General features: G+C 42.4%; 1 protein-coding gene across 1 annotated transcript in view; it reads right to left on the bottom strand.

The window, feature by feature from the left end:
• Positions 1 to 6308: 6308 nt before the first annotated feature.
• The window catches only part of CCDC122 (coiled-coil domain containing 122), a 44661-nt gene continuing 36872 nt past the window's right edge, over positions 6309 to 14097 (bottom strand). Inside the window, exon 6 of the mRNA XM_063433555.1 lies at positions 6309 to 6334. Coding sequence (XP_063289625.1) covers positions 6309 to 6334 — 26 coding nt within the window. The remainder of the gene's footprint in view (positions 6335 to 14097) is intronic.

The following is a 14097-nucleotide window of genomic DNA, read 5'->3' as shown; positions in this document are numbered from 1 at the left end:
GCAGCCACCCCACAGATGCATACGGAGGCCATTTTGGTCATACTAGCCAAAGTATGTTTAATCCTTGCAACAGCCGTCACCCCCCGCTCTAGGGATTGGACGCCTCTGGAACACCTGGCCAGATTTATGCACTGGTGGCTATGTAGGCCATTGGAAAAGGAGGTCCTCAAAATGCCCTCATCCTTCTTTGTCAGACAAGGTTACTCAAAGTCCAGAGTATGATCTGCTTATGATAACTTTCATGGCAAGTAGGGGCTGGGATCTGTGCAAAGGAGTCGCTAAAGAATTCAAATTACTCAAGACAAACTCTTGGCACCTTTCCAGGATCATGTACTTGGGGGATGATGTCTTTGCTAGGACAGAGTCTTTTGATGTGGATACTGTCCGTAAATAGGCCCATGATATCAGAGAATTTTAGTAATCACAAACGAGTATTTTTCCTCTCTTTCTTCTCCCTTCTTTTTTCTGCTCTATGTTATTGACATGTTTTCTGATTGTCTCCATATTTATGTACGTTTTTTTTTTTGTTTGTTATTTTAGTTCGTTTTTATTGTTTTCCGTGCTGTTTGAGTTATGGATGGTTTTCTGTTATTTTGTTGTACATGTCTATATATTTAGATTTGATAATTAGATCAGTTTCTGGTTGCCTAAGATTCATTGTGTGGCTTCACTTTTGTTTTGTTGTACATTTTATTATCTAATTACTAAGCCTGTTTCAGGTTCTTTTTTCAGTTTGATTCACTTCAGGGGATGCATTTGATGTTTGACTACTAGTGTCTCTTTGTTCCCATGGTCAATGATTCCGGGATTTGTTATCTTGTTCTTCATTTATTTGTTGCATCAAGAAAGCGGGGATGCTCAGGTTTACTGTACCTCATATACACCCTACTTGCTTTTGATTGGATTTTTGTGTTATGTGTTTATCTTTGCTGCTATGGAGTTATGTAAAGGATATTACTAAAATTGAGATTACAAGCACACTAAAACTAGCATATTCTTCAATTTTTGTAGTTAGAAGACACAGGAGCAGGAGAAAAACATGCACCATAATAATGGTATGGGTCGTGGGCCACGTTAATAGTGCTAATAAGGAGGTGGGTGCTGGACAATAGCCACAAGCTCTTTCTTCCTATGTGTCAGAGAGTGGAGTGGCAGCTCCAGAACCATGTTTTGCAATTTACTGAAAACCAGGCACTATATAAATGTTCAGGTTTTATTTTGCATTTGTATAGTATGAAATAGGTTTATGTTGGTACAGTACTGTTACCATTCCTATGTATTGGATCTGACTTTATTTTTTAAGTGACTTCCCAGTTACTGTGTAATATTCAGCCTATACTATATACTAGCTGAGCTGTGTGTCTAGAGAGGAAAGCTAGTGCATTATCTACAGTACATGTGGCCTATTATTTTTTATTTACCGGTATATCTCTCTCCATTTCAGAATATATCAGACAGAAAGCTCGAAACTGCAGTACAATAATTTAAGATAGACAGGTCAGAGGTATACAGTGGCAATATAGCCATAAACAAAGACAAACTGGAACGAGGGCTTTTGAAATGTAGGTATAACAAAAATAAGGCACACCAAAGTAAAATGACAAACATATGTGCACTGATTGCAGTACCAGACTATATACATAGGCCACAGGAAAGCATCTCATCAGATATGTTCGCAACAACCTAGTAAGAAAGCAGTATGTGGGGGGCGGGGCCTGACAGCCAAGATGGCCGGACGTGCTCTCTGAGAGCTCCTGCACCAGCGGACACAATAACGATGATTCTGTATAATCACATACTGCCAGCAGCACACGGAGCCCATAGAGAGATGCAGCACAACACACGGAACGGAATGATGCCGGTCAAACACCGACAAGCAACGCACGAGCCTGAACCGGCCACGCGGCCTGCACAGAAATGGAGCCTGAGGCATGGGGGAGGCGGCCGATCTTCCGGCACGGGCCCCACTCGTAAGCAAGAAGCGGAGACTGCCCCGCTGCCCCCCCCTCTGGACCGGCGGGGGATATCCCGGTCCTCGCTGGGGACGATTACCCCCACCACTCGGCTTCATCAAGCGACAAAACCAGCGGTCAACCAAGCCTGTCAGAGCCCAAGCAAGATGGCAGCTCGAGCGAGACCCGCAACAAAATGCACCCTTACTAAACCACCTGCACTAACCCTTGAATTTTTTCATCGGCTTTGCACCAACTTATGTACAAAATATCGCCTCAAGGGTCGGTCTTTCCAGCTAATAGTGAAGGGGATGGCGGCATGGATTCGCTGCTCAAACCGGGCCCCCAAAGCAGGCTTCAGACGGAGACTAGGCTGGAGACCAAGATGGTGGGAAGCGAAGACAAACCCTGCAAGCACCCACACATCGCTGAGCGGGACCGCCAGGCAAACCCAACCCACTCACCACTCAGCGGCACCAGCAACCTCCAAACCCCGCAGATTGCAAGCCACAGCCGGTTCGGGGCTGTCCACTGCTCGCAACCACGCCAGCTGCCAGAACAGCAAGATCCCAGCCCTCACCCAAGCCTGGAACAAACCGCATGGCGAGAAACTGAGGGGTTGGTGCCTGACGCAAACCATCACGCGGGGTCGTAGTGTGGACTACCCCCTGAAGCACACCAGCGGCATCAGTGCAGTTTTCACCCCACGCACTGGTATCGGCTGAAGCTGGACTTAATCGCAGGTCTGGTCCCTATCCTCTTTTGGGCTATTACCTAGTTGGACTACACCGCCACCCTACGCTAATGTGCTAGTTTTAACCTAACAAAGCACTAACTTGGACTTGAGTTCTTATCTTTCATTCAGTTTAGCAGTTAAAGGTGGCAAATTATCAAGCAAATGACTGCACCAAACTCAAATGTCAGCTTATATAACCTGTTAATGTTCATACTGTATGTTGTTAATCTCCTGACATAATGCAATAAGCCTGTTTATATTGCCTACACCGTAGACAAAAGAGTGCTCCTACTCTAATGCCATGCTTGCGAATTACAGTTAAGATGCCGAACTTACCTAAGCTGTCGTGGCATCAACCGATATCCTTAGCTAGTTAAGCAATGTCTAATCGTATCTAACCACCACTGTACGTTTACTGACTCAAGCTTGACGACCCCACCATGACCCACCACAACAGACATACAAAGCTAACCTGAATTTAGCATGTTTATAAACTCTTAATAGTCTCTCTGCCCACTGACCCTCATAGCAGTAGTAACAAGCCTGTCATACCTCCCAGAGTTTTCTGCCCTGGTATTGCTACACATGTTGTTTGCATTATTGTTTGTATAGTTTATATTCTCATTAAGTGTTGCCTTATTTATTATTATGTGAAGCATTAACCTGGAGGCAGGCTTTGAGGGAACACCTCTGGCCCAGAATTACAACAACTGCTTAGCTAATTATCACCAGAGCAGTTAGCTAGACCCCAGGACACTGCCCCGCTGCCCCCCACCCCCCCTCTGGACCGGCGGGGGATATCCCGGTCCTCGCTGGGGTCGATTACCCCCACCACTCGGCTTCATCAAGCGAACTTACCAGGGGCTTCATAATAACTCTTGTCTGCTCAGCACGTAACCGAACAACTAATATTTAAATTTAAACACACCCCCCATAACTACCTGGTTGGTTGGAATGATGTACCATTTAGCATGATACTACTCCTGACAACTCAATTCATAGTCTCTGATTGTCATACTGATTTCGACAATATTGTCGCTAGGAGTCCTGTGTTAACGCGTATAATGCAGCTATGTTTAAGGGTGTAAAGCCTTGGGGGTCAACTGTACTAGCCATTCAGGGCGGCCAGATTTCACATCTGCCTACCTAATATATTTCACAAGAAATTCTCATGTCTGCTATATCCTACGATTGAATCATCAGCCTTGTTTTCCATGCAGACTTGTATGTCCCAGCATTCATTATACTGCAATAGTGTACAGCTAAGCAACCTTAACTCTTTCACATGCTACACTACATGGCAGTAAATATTCATCAATATTAAGCCTGTTATAGTGTTTGTATTTAAAAAATGTGCACGCACTCATGCCACTGCTCAATCTATATGAATATATATGTACGCTGTTGTGGCGTTTAAAATGTCATGTACCTACCTGCACAACAAAAATAAAGAATAAAAAAATAAAAAAAAGCAGTATGTAAAAATATAAGCACCAAAGTCAAAGCGGTAGAGGGGTAGTACCTCTAGGTAGGCAACTCAATACAGGACACCACACCAGCCCATGCCTGGAACGGAGCAGTCATTTTAACTCCACTGTCCCAGCTACTGACAGTGCTTGACTCCTTCTGCTCATTTGGACTGTAGAATAGATTGCACGTAGATTACGACTGTGCCTCCAAATAGCCCACCACAGATGTAATGGGGACATCCCCAAATAGCTCTCTGCACAGGTAGACACCATTGTATAAATACACCGCTTGATGTGGTAGATACGCCTGGTACAAGCATCCAAGACTTTCCTTCGCGATGGCTCCTATTCCCCTAAATAAGGAGAGTAATAGGCTTTATCAGGATTGAGCATTGTTATAACCAAGCCCAGAATTCTGCACAAATATGATCAAATCCTGCCAGAACATCTCCTTGCTCAAGGCAGGGTGTTGGGGTACTCAGTCCCTCGGCCATCTTGCTAAAAGACCACACACTCAACTACTTCAATTAGAGGATCGATAGAACAGTGGATTTCAATTTTAAGGTCAAAGTAGCTGAACTGGAAGCATAGCTGACTTAGAGTATGTTTTCATTCTGGATATTTTGGCTTGAAATTTGAATTTCACCTTAGTGACTCTGTCAGTATTCCTTGTGGATTGTTATTATGGGTTATTATTATTATTATTATATTATTTATAGAGCGCCGTCAAATTCCGCAGCGCATTACAATGGGTGGACGAACAGACATGTAGTTGTAACCAGACAAGTTGGACACACAGGAACAGAGGGGTTGAGGGCCCTGCTCAATGAGCTTACATGCTAGAGGGAGTGGGGTAAAATGACACAAAAGGTAAGGATAGTATTAGACTGGTGACAGTTGCAGAAGAGGAATCAGTTGTGAGCTATTAAGAGTTTAATTGATACGCTTTTATGAAGAAGTGGGTTTTTAATGATTTTTTGAAGGAGTGGAGACTGGGTGAGCATCTAACGGAGGAGGGAAGCGAGTTCCACAGGAACGGTGCAGCCCTCGAGAAGTCTTGAAGGCGAGCATCAGAGGTGGGAGTACGGACAGAAGATAGACGTAAGTCTTCAGCAGATCGTAAGGGCCTAGACGGGACATACTTGTGTATAAGGGAGGATAGATAGGTGGGAGCAGCATTATGTAGACATTTGAAAGCAAGAACCAGAATTTTAAATTGAGCTCTATATTTTATAGGAAGCCAATGTAGGGACTGACAGAAGGGTGAGGCATGGGAGGAGCGGGCGAATATGAAGATGAGCCTCGCCGCCGCATTCATTATGGACTGTAACGGCGCAAGTTGGGAGCACGTAAGACCACTGAGAAGCGGATTACAGTAGTCAAGGCGAGAAAGGACAGTGGAATGGACCAACACCTTAGTCGCATCTGCCGTTAAGTCGGGGCGGATGCGCGCAAAGTTTTTGAGATGGAAATGACAGGATTTGGCGATAGAGTGAACATGAGGCTTGAAGGAGAGGTCGGAGTCAAAGAGAACACCTAGGCAGCGAGCCTGCGTGGTGGAGCTGATGGTAGCACCATTGACTTGGACGGAGACAGACACAGGAGTAACAACACTTGAGGGAGGAAAGACCAGAATTTCAGTTTTGGTCAAGTTTAGTTTAAGGAAGTGGGTTGACTTGAAACACTGCACATACTGAGATATGTGTAATTGTGTGCCCGTGGCGAGCTGCACTCCCAACACACATGACATTGGCAGCGCAGAACCATGTTCCAAACAACTTAATGTCAATTTTGTGCATAAAATAAGTCTGTTGTCATTGTGCACCACCTGTTGGCGCTCCCTCCATGTAACATTATTGTTTTGCTTTTATTTTGTTGACAATGAAAACGAATTAGCAGGTTAAGTATTTGAATGTACAAATTCATTTTATTGGACAAGTATAATTTTTTATTTATTTTGCTTTTTTCATGTTTTTGTTCATGTATATTACATAGAGGAGGGATATTCTAAGGAATTATATTAGACATTGTTACAAAAGGATAGATGGTGTTTTTATTATGGAATCTTCTGGCTAGTTCTTTGATTTGCTGAACTCTTTATATTCTGTTATTCAGTTTCTGACCCTTTAATGTGGACACAATGCATTTGTTCTACACTTTTTCACTCTTCCTCCTTTCTGTAAAATACAAATATATGGTTAATAAAGAAAATTATGTATATTAAAAAAAATATTGGGTGAAAAAAACTAAACAAAATAAAATAACACATGGTTTAATTTGTCTTGCAAAAATAATGGTTCTGAAATGTTAGGGTGCTATCACATATTCCATTTGACATGACAATAAAATATACAATATACAAATAAAATGCCAAATATACCAACAGAACCCAAAAATTATGTCAGTTGCCTCTGTTAATGTAGCCCCCAGTAACTAGACGGAACATATTTCTGGGAGTAAACTGATTTTATTCAGGCCACACACAGCTTTTATGCAGAGACCACTAACATGGGGTCTCCAACACAACATTACAAGGCTTTCCTTCCCAGGGTCCTCAGTGCCTGAGAGATAATTGCGTGAGAAAACTATAACTCAATTATCTCTCAGGTACAGGGAAACCTACACCAAATATACAATACCCCAAAAGTACCCCCATCATAACCAGGAACTACTCAAAGGTTAAATCCCCGGATAGCTCTGATTTGAGTTTAAAACTTGGCCAAGTATTACTCAGATCTGTTCAGCAGAATTAGATCGCCACCGGGGTAAAGTTTTGACCAGCCGGACACGAGGTGATGGCCCTAAAACAGTTCCAGGGAAATAGGTGCCCCGGCCGGTCTCTGTTCGGGGGTTTCTGTGCAAAAACCATGCAAGGGATTCTCTTGATTTCAGGGAATGAATGATTCCCCTAGTCGGTAGTTCCCATCTTCCGAATGACGTTCGCATAGTTGGTCGGGAAGTAGGACGGGCTGCGGTATAACCTTTACTGGGGTTCGTGTGAGTGCCTGGCAGAAAAGAGTTCCAGGCACTCGACGACCAAGTACTGCTGCCCACGTTCAGAAGACAAAATGGCCGCCTCTCTTTTACTGACCAAGTGTATTCGGTTACATTAAATGACGGCCACTCAGGGGAAGCATTAATTAATTACTTCTCTTGCAGTTTCGCACTTAAGTTGCAAGATGAGAACGTTCTAATGGGGTACCGGGGTTGTCCTCGTTTGGGAGTCGAATGTAGAGTGTTCGGATACCATAACTACCGAATGGATAAAAAGTAAATTACACAAAATTAGCGGTAGGTCCGCCACATAACTTATCAAGGGTTTGGGGACTTGGCAGTTGAGGGGTGGGAAGATCAATAATAATAAACAATAATAAAACATGGGTGGACATGCCAATGGTGGATGGGGGCTAGACTACATAAAGGGGGAACATGCATGTGGCAGCAGGTGGAGGTCTTGTCCAACCATCCCTCACCCATGGGTGGCAGGTGGGTCTTTAACCCCTTAAGGACCAAACTTCTGGAATAAAAGGGAATCATGACATGTCACACATGTCATGTGTCCTTAAGGGGTTAAACAAAATCAGGGGAGAAATTGCATTGTCTCTCTTCACCATGATCGGTGGGAGGTCTAATGGGTGGTGGACAGGCCAGTATTTCAGGTTGCCTTTTCCCCCTCAGTGACTAGTGGCCCCTGGTCACCCTCCCTTAAAAATAACATTGTTTTTGGCCTAAATTTAACATTAATTAATTAACATTAATTCAATATTTGGTTAACAAACAAGCACGTTTATCATATTTGTGTAACTTTCTTTAGTAACAGTTAAGAATTAGCTCAATAAGACATAAATAATGCATCTTATTATCACCACTGATATGTTGGATATTATTAACACTATATGAAAAGATGATACAGATTGTGCCCAAAGCCACCTAAAATAACATTAACTTTCAAATATTACTTTCCTTTAAAAGTATACTCTAAGCACCATACATATAGGTTATCATAGTGGTTATGGTGAAAGGAAGTCTTTAGGTGCAGTTTGCCCGGTTTTGGTCAAACTGTTTTTCAGTGGTTTGACAAAACCTGGAGCCAGCAGCATACATACCGCGGTGGCAGGGGTCGCAGCTGCAACCGGGCCAGCCACTCCAGGGGGCCCGGCCGCCCTGCGGACCCCTGATACCGGGTATCTGCCGCCATCATCTTCTGCAGTTCCCCTTGCCATCCAAGGGGTCCATCGGGTGGCCCATGCTGTCAGGGCCACCTGATGGATGCGGATTGTCAGGGGGCCCGGTCAGCGCTGGGTGCTTTAACAGCGCGACCGGGTCCCCTGTGATGACATCACAAGCTGGGAGGAAGTGACTGCATGTCACTCCTCCCAGCTAAAACTGAGAGCCACGTGGGAGGAAGCAGAGGGAGTCAGAGTGGGAACTCTGACTCCCATCCACCTGAGCCACCACTGGACCCCAGGGAAAGTCACCCTCCTGCACCTTAAAGGTAGGAAACAGGAGGGTGACGTAAACATTTTGTGTGTCTGTCTGTATGTGTGTCTGTATGTATGTATGTGTGTCTGTTTGTGTGTGTGTCTGCCTGTTTGTATGTATGTGTGTGTGTGTGCCTGTCTGTGTATGTATGTATGTGTGTGTGTCTGCCTGTCTGCGTGTGTGCTTGTCTGTTTGTATGTACGTGTGTTTGTGTCTGTCTGTATGTGTGTGTCTGTCTGTATGTGTCTGCCTGTGTGTATGTGTGCCTGTCTGTTTTTTATGTATGTATCTTTGTATGTATGTGTGTCTTGTGTGTGTGTGTCTGTCTGTATATGTGTGTGTCTGTATGTGTGCCTGTCTGTTTGTATGTATGTGTGCCTGTCTGTGTGTCGGTCTGTATGTATGTCTGTGTGTGTCTGTCTGTATGTATATATGTGTGTGTGTGTCTTATGTATGTGTGTGTGTGTGTGTCTGTCAGGGGAGAATAGGAAGGGGGGGCCCACAGATCATTTTTGCACCGGGGCCCCATGGTTTGTGTGTACGCCACTGCATGGAGCTCTCGTAGATAAGTAAAACCACTAGTTTATGACAACCAGGTGGCTAATAGTAACCTGCATATTTCAGAATAGCACAAAAATGTTGAGTAAATAAGTAAAAAATACACATTTCCCGTAAAGCAAACAGACACCCAATTCCTATTCTTTTCCTCTTAATAGGTAGAATGTTACATTCTTCTTGTGAAGAACATAAACATGTTCCTGTAACACAGTCCTGGTTGGAGAACCAAAATGGGTTCCCATGACATTTTAGTGTGTTCCCCTTGACAGAAACAGGCTAATAATATTCATCAGGGCCCAAGTAATTGCCACAGTAAATTGTTTACTAAAGCAGAACTGCTTTCTCAAGCACTGTGAGAACTCATTTGATAGTCTAAGCTGAATAACATGCAAACTTCAGTGAGGTAGCAACTGCAATTCAACTTGTGAGTAATATTTATATTTAGCATGGAAGCATGGAAACCTTGTGCTGCTTAGCATATCTCATCTCCTATTATGCTCTGTTGAAAGTAAACAGCACCTGATAATTCGAAAATGCTCAGAATGGAAATCTGTAGCATTGAAACTGCTTCAATTCACTAACGTTGCAGGCAGTCATTCTTTCAAGTACCAGCTTGTTTATAACTGATTGCAACAAGCATAGAAATCAGCCCATAGTGCTTTAGACTGAAAAGGGCAAACTAATGTGTGAGATTAGACCCAAATGAGGTGATTTAAGCACAAATTGGTAAACAAGTCTCACAATGTAAAGCCACAGGTAAAACCTGTAAGATATAAAATATACACACACTTCATAGTGTAAGATATCAAATATACAGGTAAAACCTGTGGGAGATTGAATGGCCTTTTGGGTTACTTAAAGCAGATTTCCTTTAAGTAATCCAAAGGCGACATAGCTGCTTAGGGTGCAGTCAAAGGAAGTTATACTTACATAAAGCTGTCCTTCATGGCTGCCGTCATCTTCTTCCTAGGAACCATCTTCTCGTGATTCATCTGCCAGGAGCCGTGTCAGTGCTATAGTCTCACGAATGCGTGAGGGAATAACAGTGTGGTCTCTGGAGAATTCCACAAGATTTCAGAAGCCTCCATAGATCACACCTCATGATGAGCTAGATGAGCTAGATGAGCTCCGATAAGGAATTCAACAAAAGTTAAAGGAAACCATAAAGTGTTAGGAATACAAACCTGTATTCCAAATGCTTTAGTGTCACTGTCCCTAGTTATATAGGTCCCCTTCCCCACTGTATGTCTCATTTTTTGAATTAACTTTTTTCACAGTAAAGGAGTTTAAGCATGCGTGGGATAGGCATAAGGCTATCCTAACTATAAGGTAAGGCCAGGGACTAATGAAAGTATTTAGAAAATTGGGCAGACTAGATGGGCCGAATGGTTCTTATCTGCAGTCACATTCTATGTATCTATGTTTCAGTGCTGAGGCTCCCTCCTGCAACATCATGGAGGATGCCTGGCCCCCTCGGGAGTGTTCCAAACCAGTGTTCTTCATAGAATAGCAATAGGGAGCTGATGTGCATGCACATGGAGTGCTGTGCATGCATCCAAGCATCCACATTGAATCAGTGAATTTATATGGAGGCTTCTGTTTCACATGACCGAGTTTTTCTGTCATTGCACCGGAAGTGTCTCCACTGGCTGTCAGAGTATCAGCTACTGGAGGTGATTTTAATCATTCAAAGTAAACATAACCATTTCCGCAACACAGCAATGTTTTTACCTTCAATTATTAAATTGACAGGGCCACTGCACCCAGGACACTTCTTTGAGTGGTCCTTTAATGGCGAAGCTTCCCCATTGTAAACATCAGACTTGTCTATAAAACAAAGTTGTCTCTACTTTGCCTAATGATATAATCAGATTCCTTTGGAATTTCAATTAAATAAAAATGCAATAAGTATTAGTATTCTGTGTATTATACAGTATATGAAATACTCAGAAGTGACAGGGCTGCTTTAAGTTCCGAATTCGAGTAAGATAGATACATACATACATATTTAAAGGTCAGTCAATTCCCTGTCTGTTTTTCAGACATACTGTAAAGTCCACTGATTGGGAAATCCCCAAGTGTTGACAAAGTTTTTTGAGATCACATTACAGTTCCTTCAGCCTTTCTGCATTCATGTTTGTATTAGATAATACTTCCCATAACATGTAAAGCTCACAAGCAACTTCCTCAATTTACACACAAAAAATTCTGCTTTGAAGAAAAACAGGTCAGAGTGTCTTCCCAAGCACATTAGTGAGTTTTGCAAACACACTATATAGATATATATTCTCTAGTAGTACTTTTAAAAACAAAATATGTTAACGTGCAGGAAAATTCTGATAAAAAAACTTGCATGTATGGGGCATGCAGTCCAAGAGTCTGCTAGTGAAAAAGTGCAGTCACACATAGTAACAAGCAAAGAGTTCAGTGTCCGATAGTGTGGCCAAGAAAAAATATCACTTGCTAGGTAAAAAAAAAATTGAGAATATTTTTGTCCTAACCCCCTACCTGTCTCAAAAATAAATAAGCACACTTGGTCAAAGCATTACAAATCTACCACCTAAAAAAAAAAAAAAATAGAGAGTGTACAGTGCCCAGATACTTCTTACTCATCACAGCCATGGTATACTCATACTTCCCATCCTCCCCAGTTTGCGCAGGACAGTCCTGAACACAAGGTTTTGAATACATATCTCAGTTTTGGACAGTGGTGCTCCACGTCTGGAGATACCATAGACCAAGTCCCCAGAAAAGGCATTGCGAGAACATTACTGGTAGCCATGAGTAGGGATGGCAGAGCGACAGTGTTCTCTGGTATAAGCAGGAATTTAAACCCATTCACACAAAGTTCCAGCTACAGGGATTTACATCACATTTAAAGGGCTACATGCATTGCATACAGCTCATCTGTCAGTCTGGAGCCACTAAATATTGCCCCAGTTGACGTATTTATACTTGTGCCTCCCTAGTGTGAGCAGGGATTTACTGCACACCAGCTCATTAGAATGTGAATGTGCCAGCAACATATAATTACTTCCAAAGGCATTAAAGTTAAGGTTTTGTAGGATGTAATGGTGCTCCCTAACGTTGTTAAGGGATTAACCCCTTAAGGACACATGACATGTGTGACATGTCATGATTCCCTTTTATTCCAGAAGTTTGGTCCTTAAGGGGTTAATTATACTATTTGAATATGAAATATTATCATCATTCAGCGAGCTGGGCTGAATAGAACTACTGATACTACATTTGCAGCACTTTCCATAATATCAGAGAGAACAGACTTCAAGGAATGTCATCTCCAGTAATAGGCATTAGTAAATCCTGTGTTATTTTGCTAATCCACAAAGCCTGGCACGTGTGTGGTCCTGAAAGAAATATTCTTTTTTGTTTTGATTCTTTTGTTAACAAAATAAACAGCAGCAGTGAATATTTCCAAAGTTGCATGGGTTACATATTGTTTCCATTAAAGTACAGTTGGGGTGTTTGAGATTTTATTTAACTAAATATTTTTAAATGCGATATCTCTCACATACTGTCATAACCTACTGTGACTCCGCTCCCCCGAGGTTACTTCCACGTTTAGAAGTAAGCTCCTCCCATTCAGATGATGCTCCACTCACCTGCCTTATAGGGAAGCCGTGCCAAACTCATAATTGCCGAGTGATTTCGTCCCAACCTCAGACTCCACGCTGAGCTACCTCTTACTTCGTTAGGCTTCCAATACCTCGTTGTCCTCGCTGAGTTTTACTCTCGCTTGTTAGAATACAATCCCACGCTGTCATCATCTTCTAATATACAGGAACGAACTCCTGAATACATAAACCCTCAAACAAACTGGATTGTACTGCTAAAATACCTGTATATACTAATCCCTTCAATATCTACTAATAACTTAATCTTCAGGAAATTCAAGAGAAACCATAAGTATCACGAAATATCTTCTATCAATTTACTTATTGCTGCAACTCTGCATATAAGGCTTAATTAAATTCTAAGTGCCAATTATCAATTCTAATTATTGCTGCAACTCTGCACATACAGCTAAATCTAATTCTATGTGCCACTTATCAAATGTAATTATTGCTGCAACTCTGTATATAAGGCTAATCAAATTATATGTGCCAATTATCAATTACTAATCAAGTTATTAATAACTTCTGCTACTACAGAAATGTTATATTTATACAATCTATTCAACATGAATTCCTATGCTGCATTCTAATTCCTAATTCGCATTATTGAGGAGATTGTTATTTTTTATACAATTGTTGCAACCAGAATATTTGGGCAAAAGTCTTTTTTTTTTACTACATGCCAAACTGCAATTAAGTGATAATTGTTTCTTAAAGGTATAGTACTACCTATTAATTCTGCAGTTGTGTTGTTCCATTTTGTCTAACATTCCTGAAACATAACACATACATCAATTTCCGAACCGGAGTAAGGTTTGATTTAGATTTCCTCTTCTAAGAAGGGAATTTAAACCCTAGGCGTTAATAGATAAGATCTTAAAGGGACACTCCAGGCACCCAGACCACTTCTGCCCATTGGAGTGGTCTGGGTGCCAACTCCCACTACCCTTAACCCTGCAAGTGTAATTATTGCAGTTTTGTATAAACTGCAATAATTACCTTGCAGGGTTAAGTCCTCCCCTAGTGGCTGTCTATTAGACAGCCACTAGAGGACACTTCCTGGATTATAGCAAGGATTTTCCTTGCTAGAGCGTCGCTGGACGTCCTCACGCTGTGTGAGGACCTCCAGCGTCGCTCTATTCCCCATAGGGAAGCATTGAAATTCATTTTCAATGCTTTCCTATGGGGTGCGCTAATGCGCATGCGCGGCATTGCCGCGCATGCGCATTAGGTCTCCTCGGCCGGCGGGCGAGATCAGTCTCGCC

This window comes from Pelobates fuscus, chromosome 1 (genome assembly GCF_036172605.1).
Source record: "Pelobates fuscus isolate aPelFus1 chromosome 1, aPelFus1.pri, whole genome shotgun sequence".
In the NCBI taxonomy this organism is placed as follows: Eukaryota; Metazoa; Chordata; class Amphibia; order Anura; family Pelobatidae; genus Pelobates; species Pelobates fuscus.
Note: the sequence above shows the minus strand (reverse complement) of the source record. Positions and strands in the feature narration are given on the sequence as shown.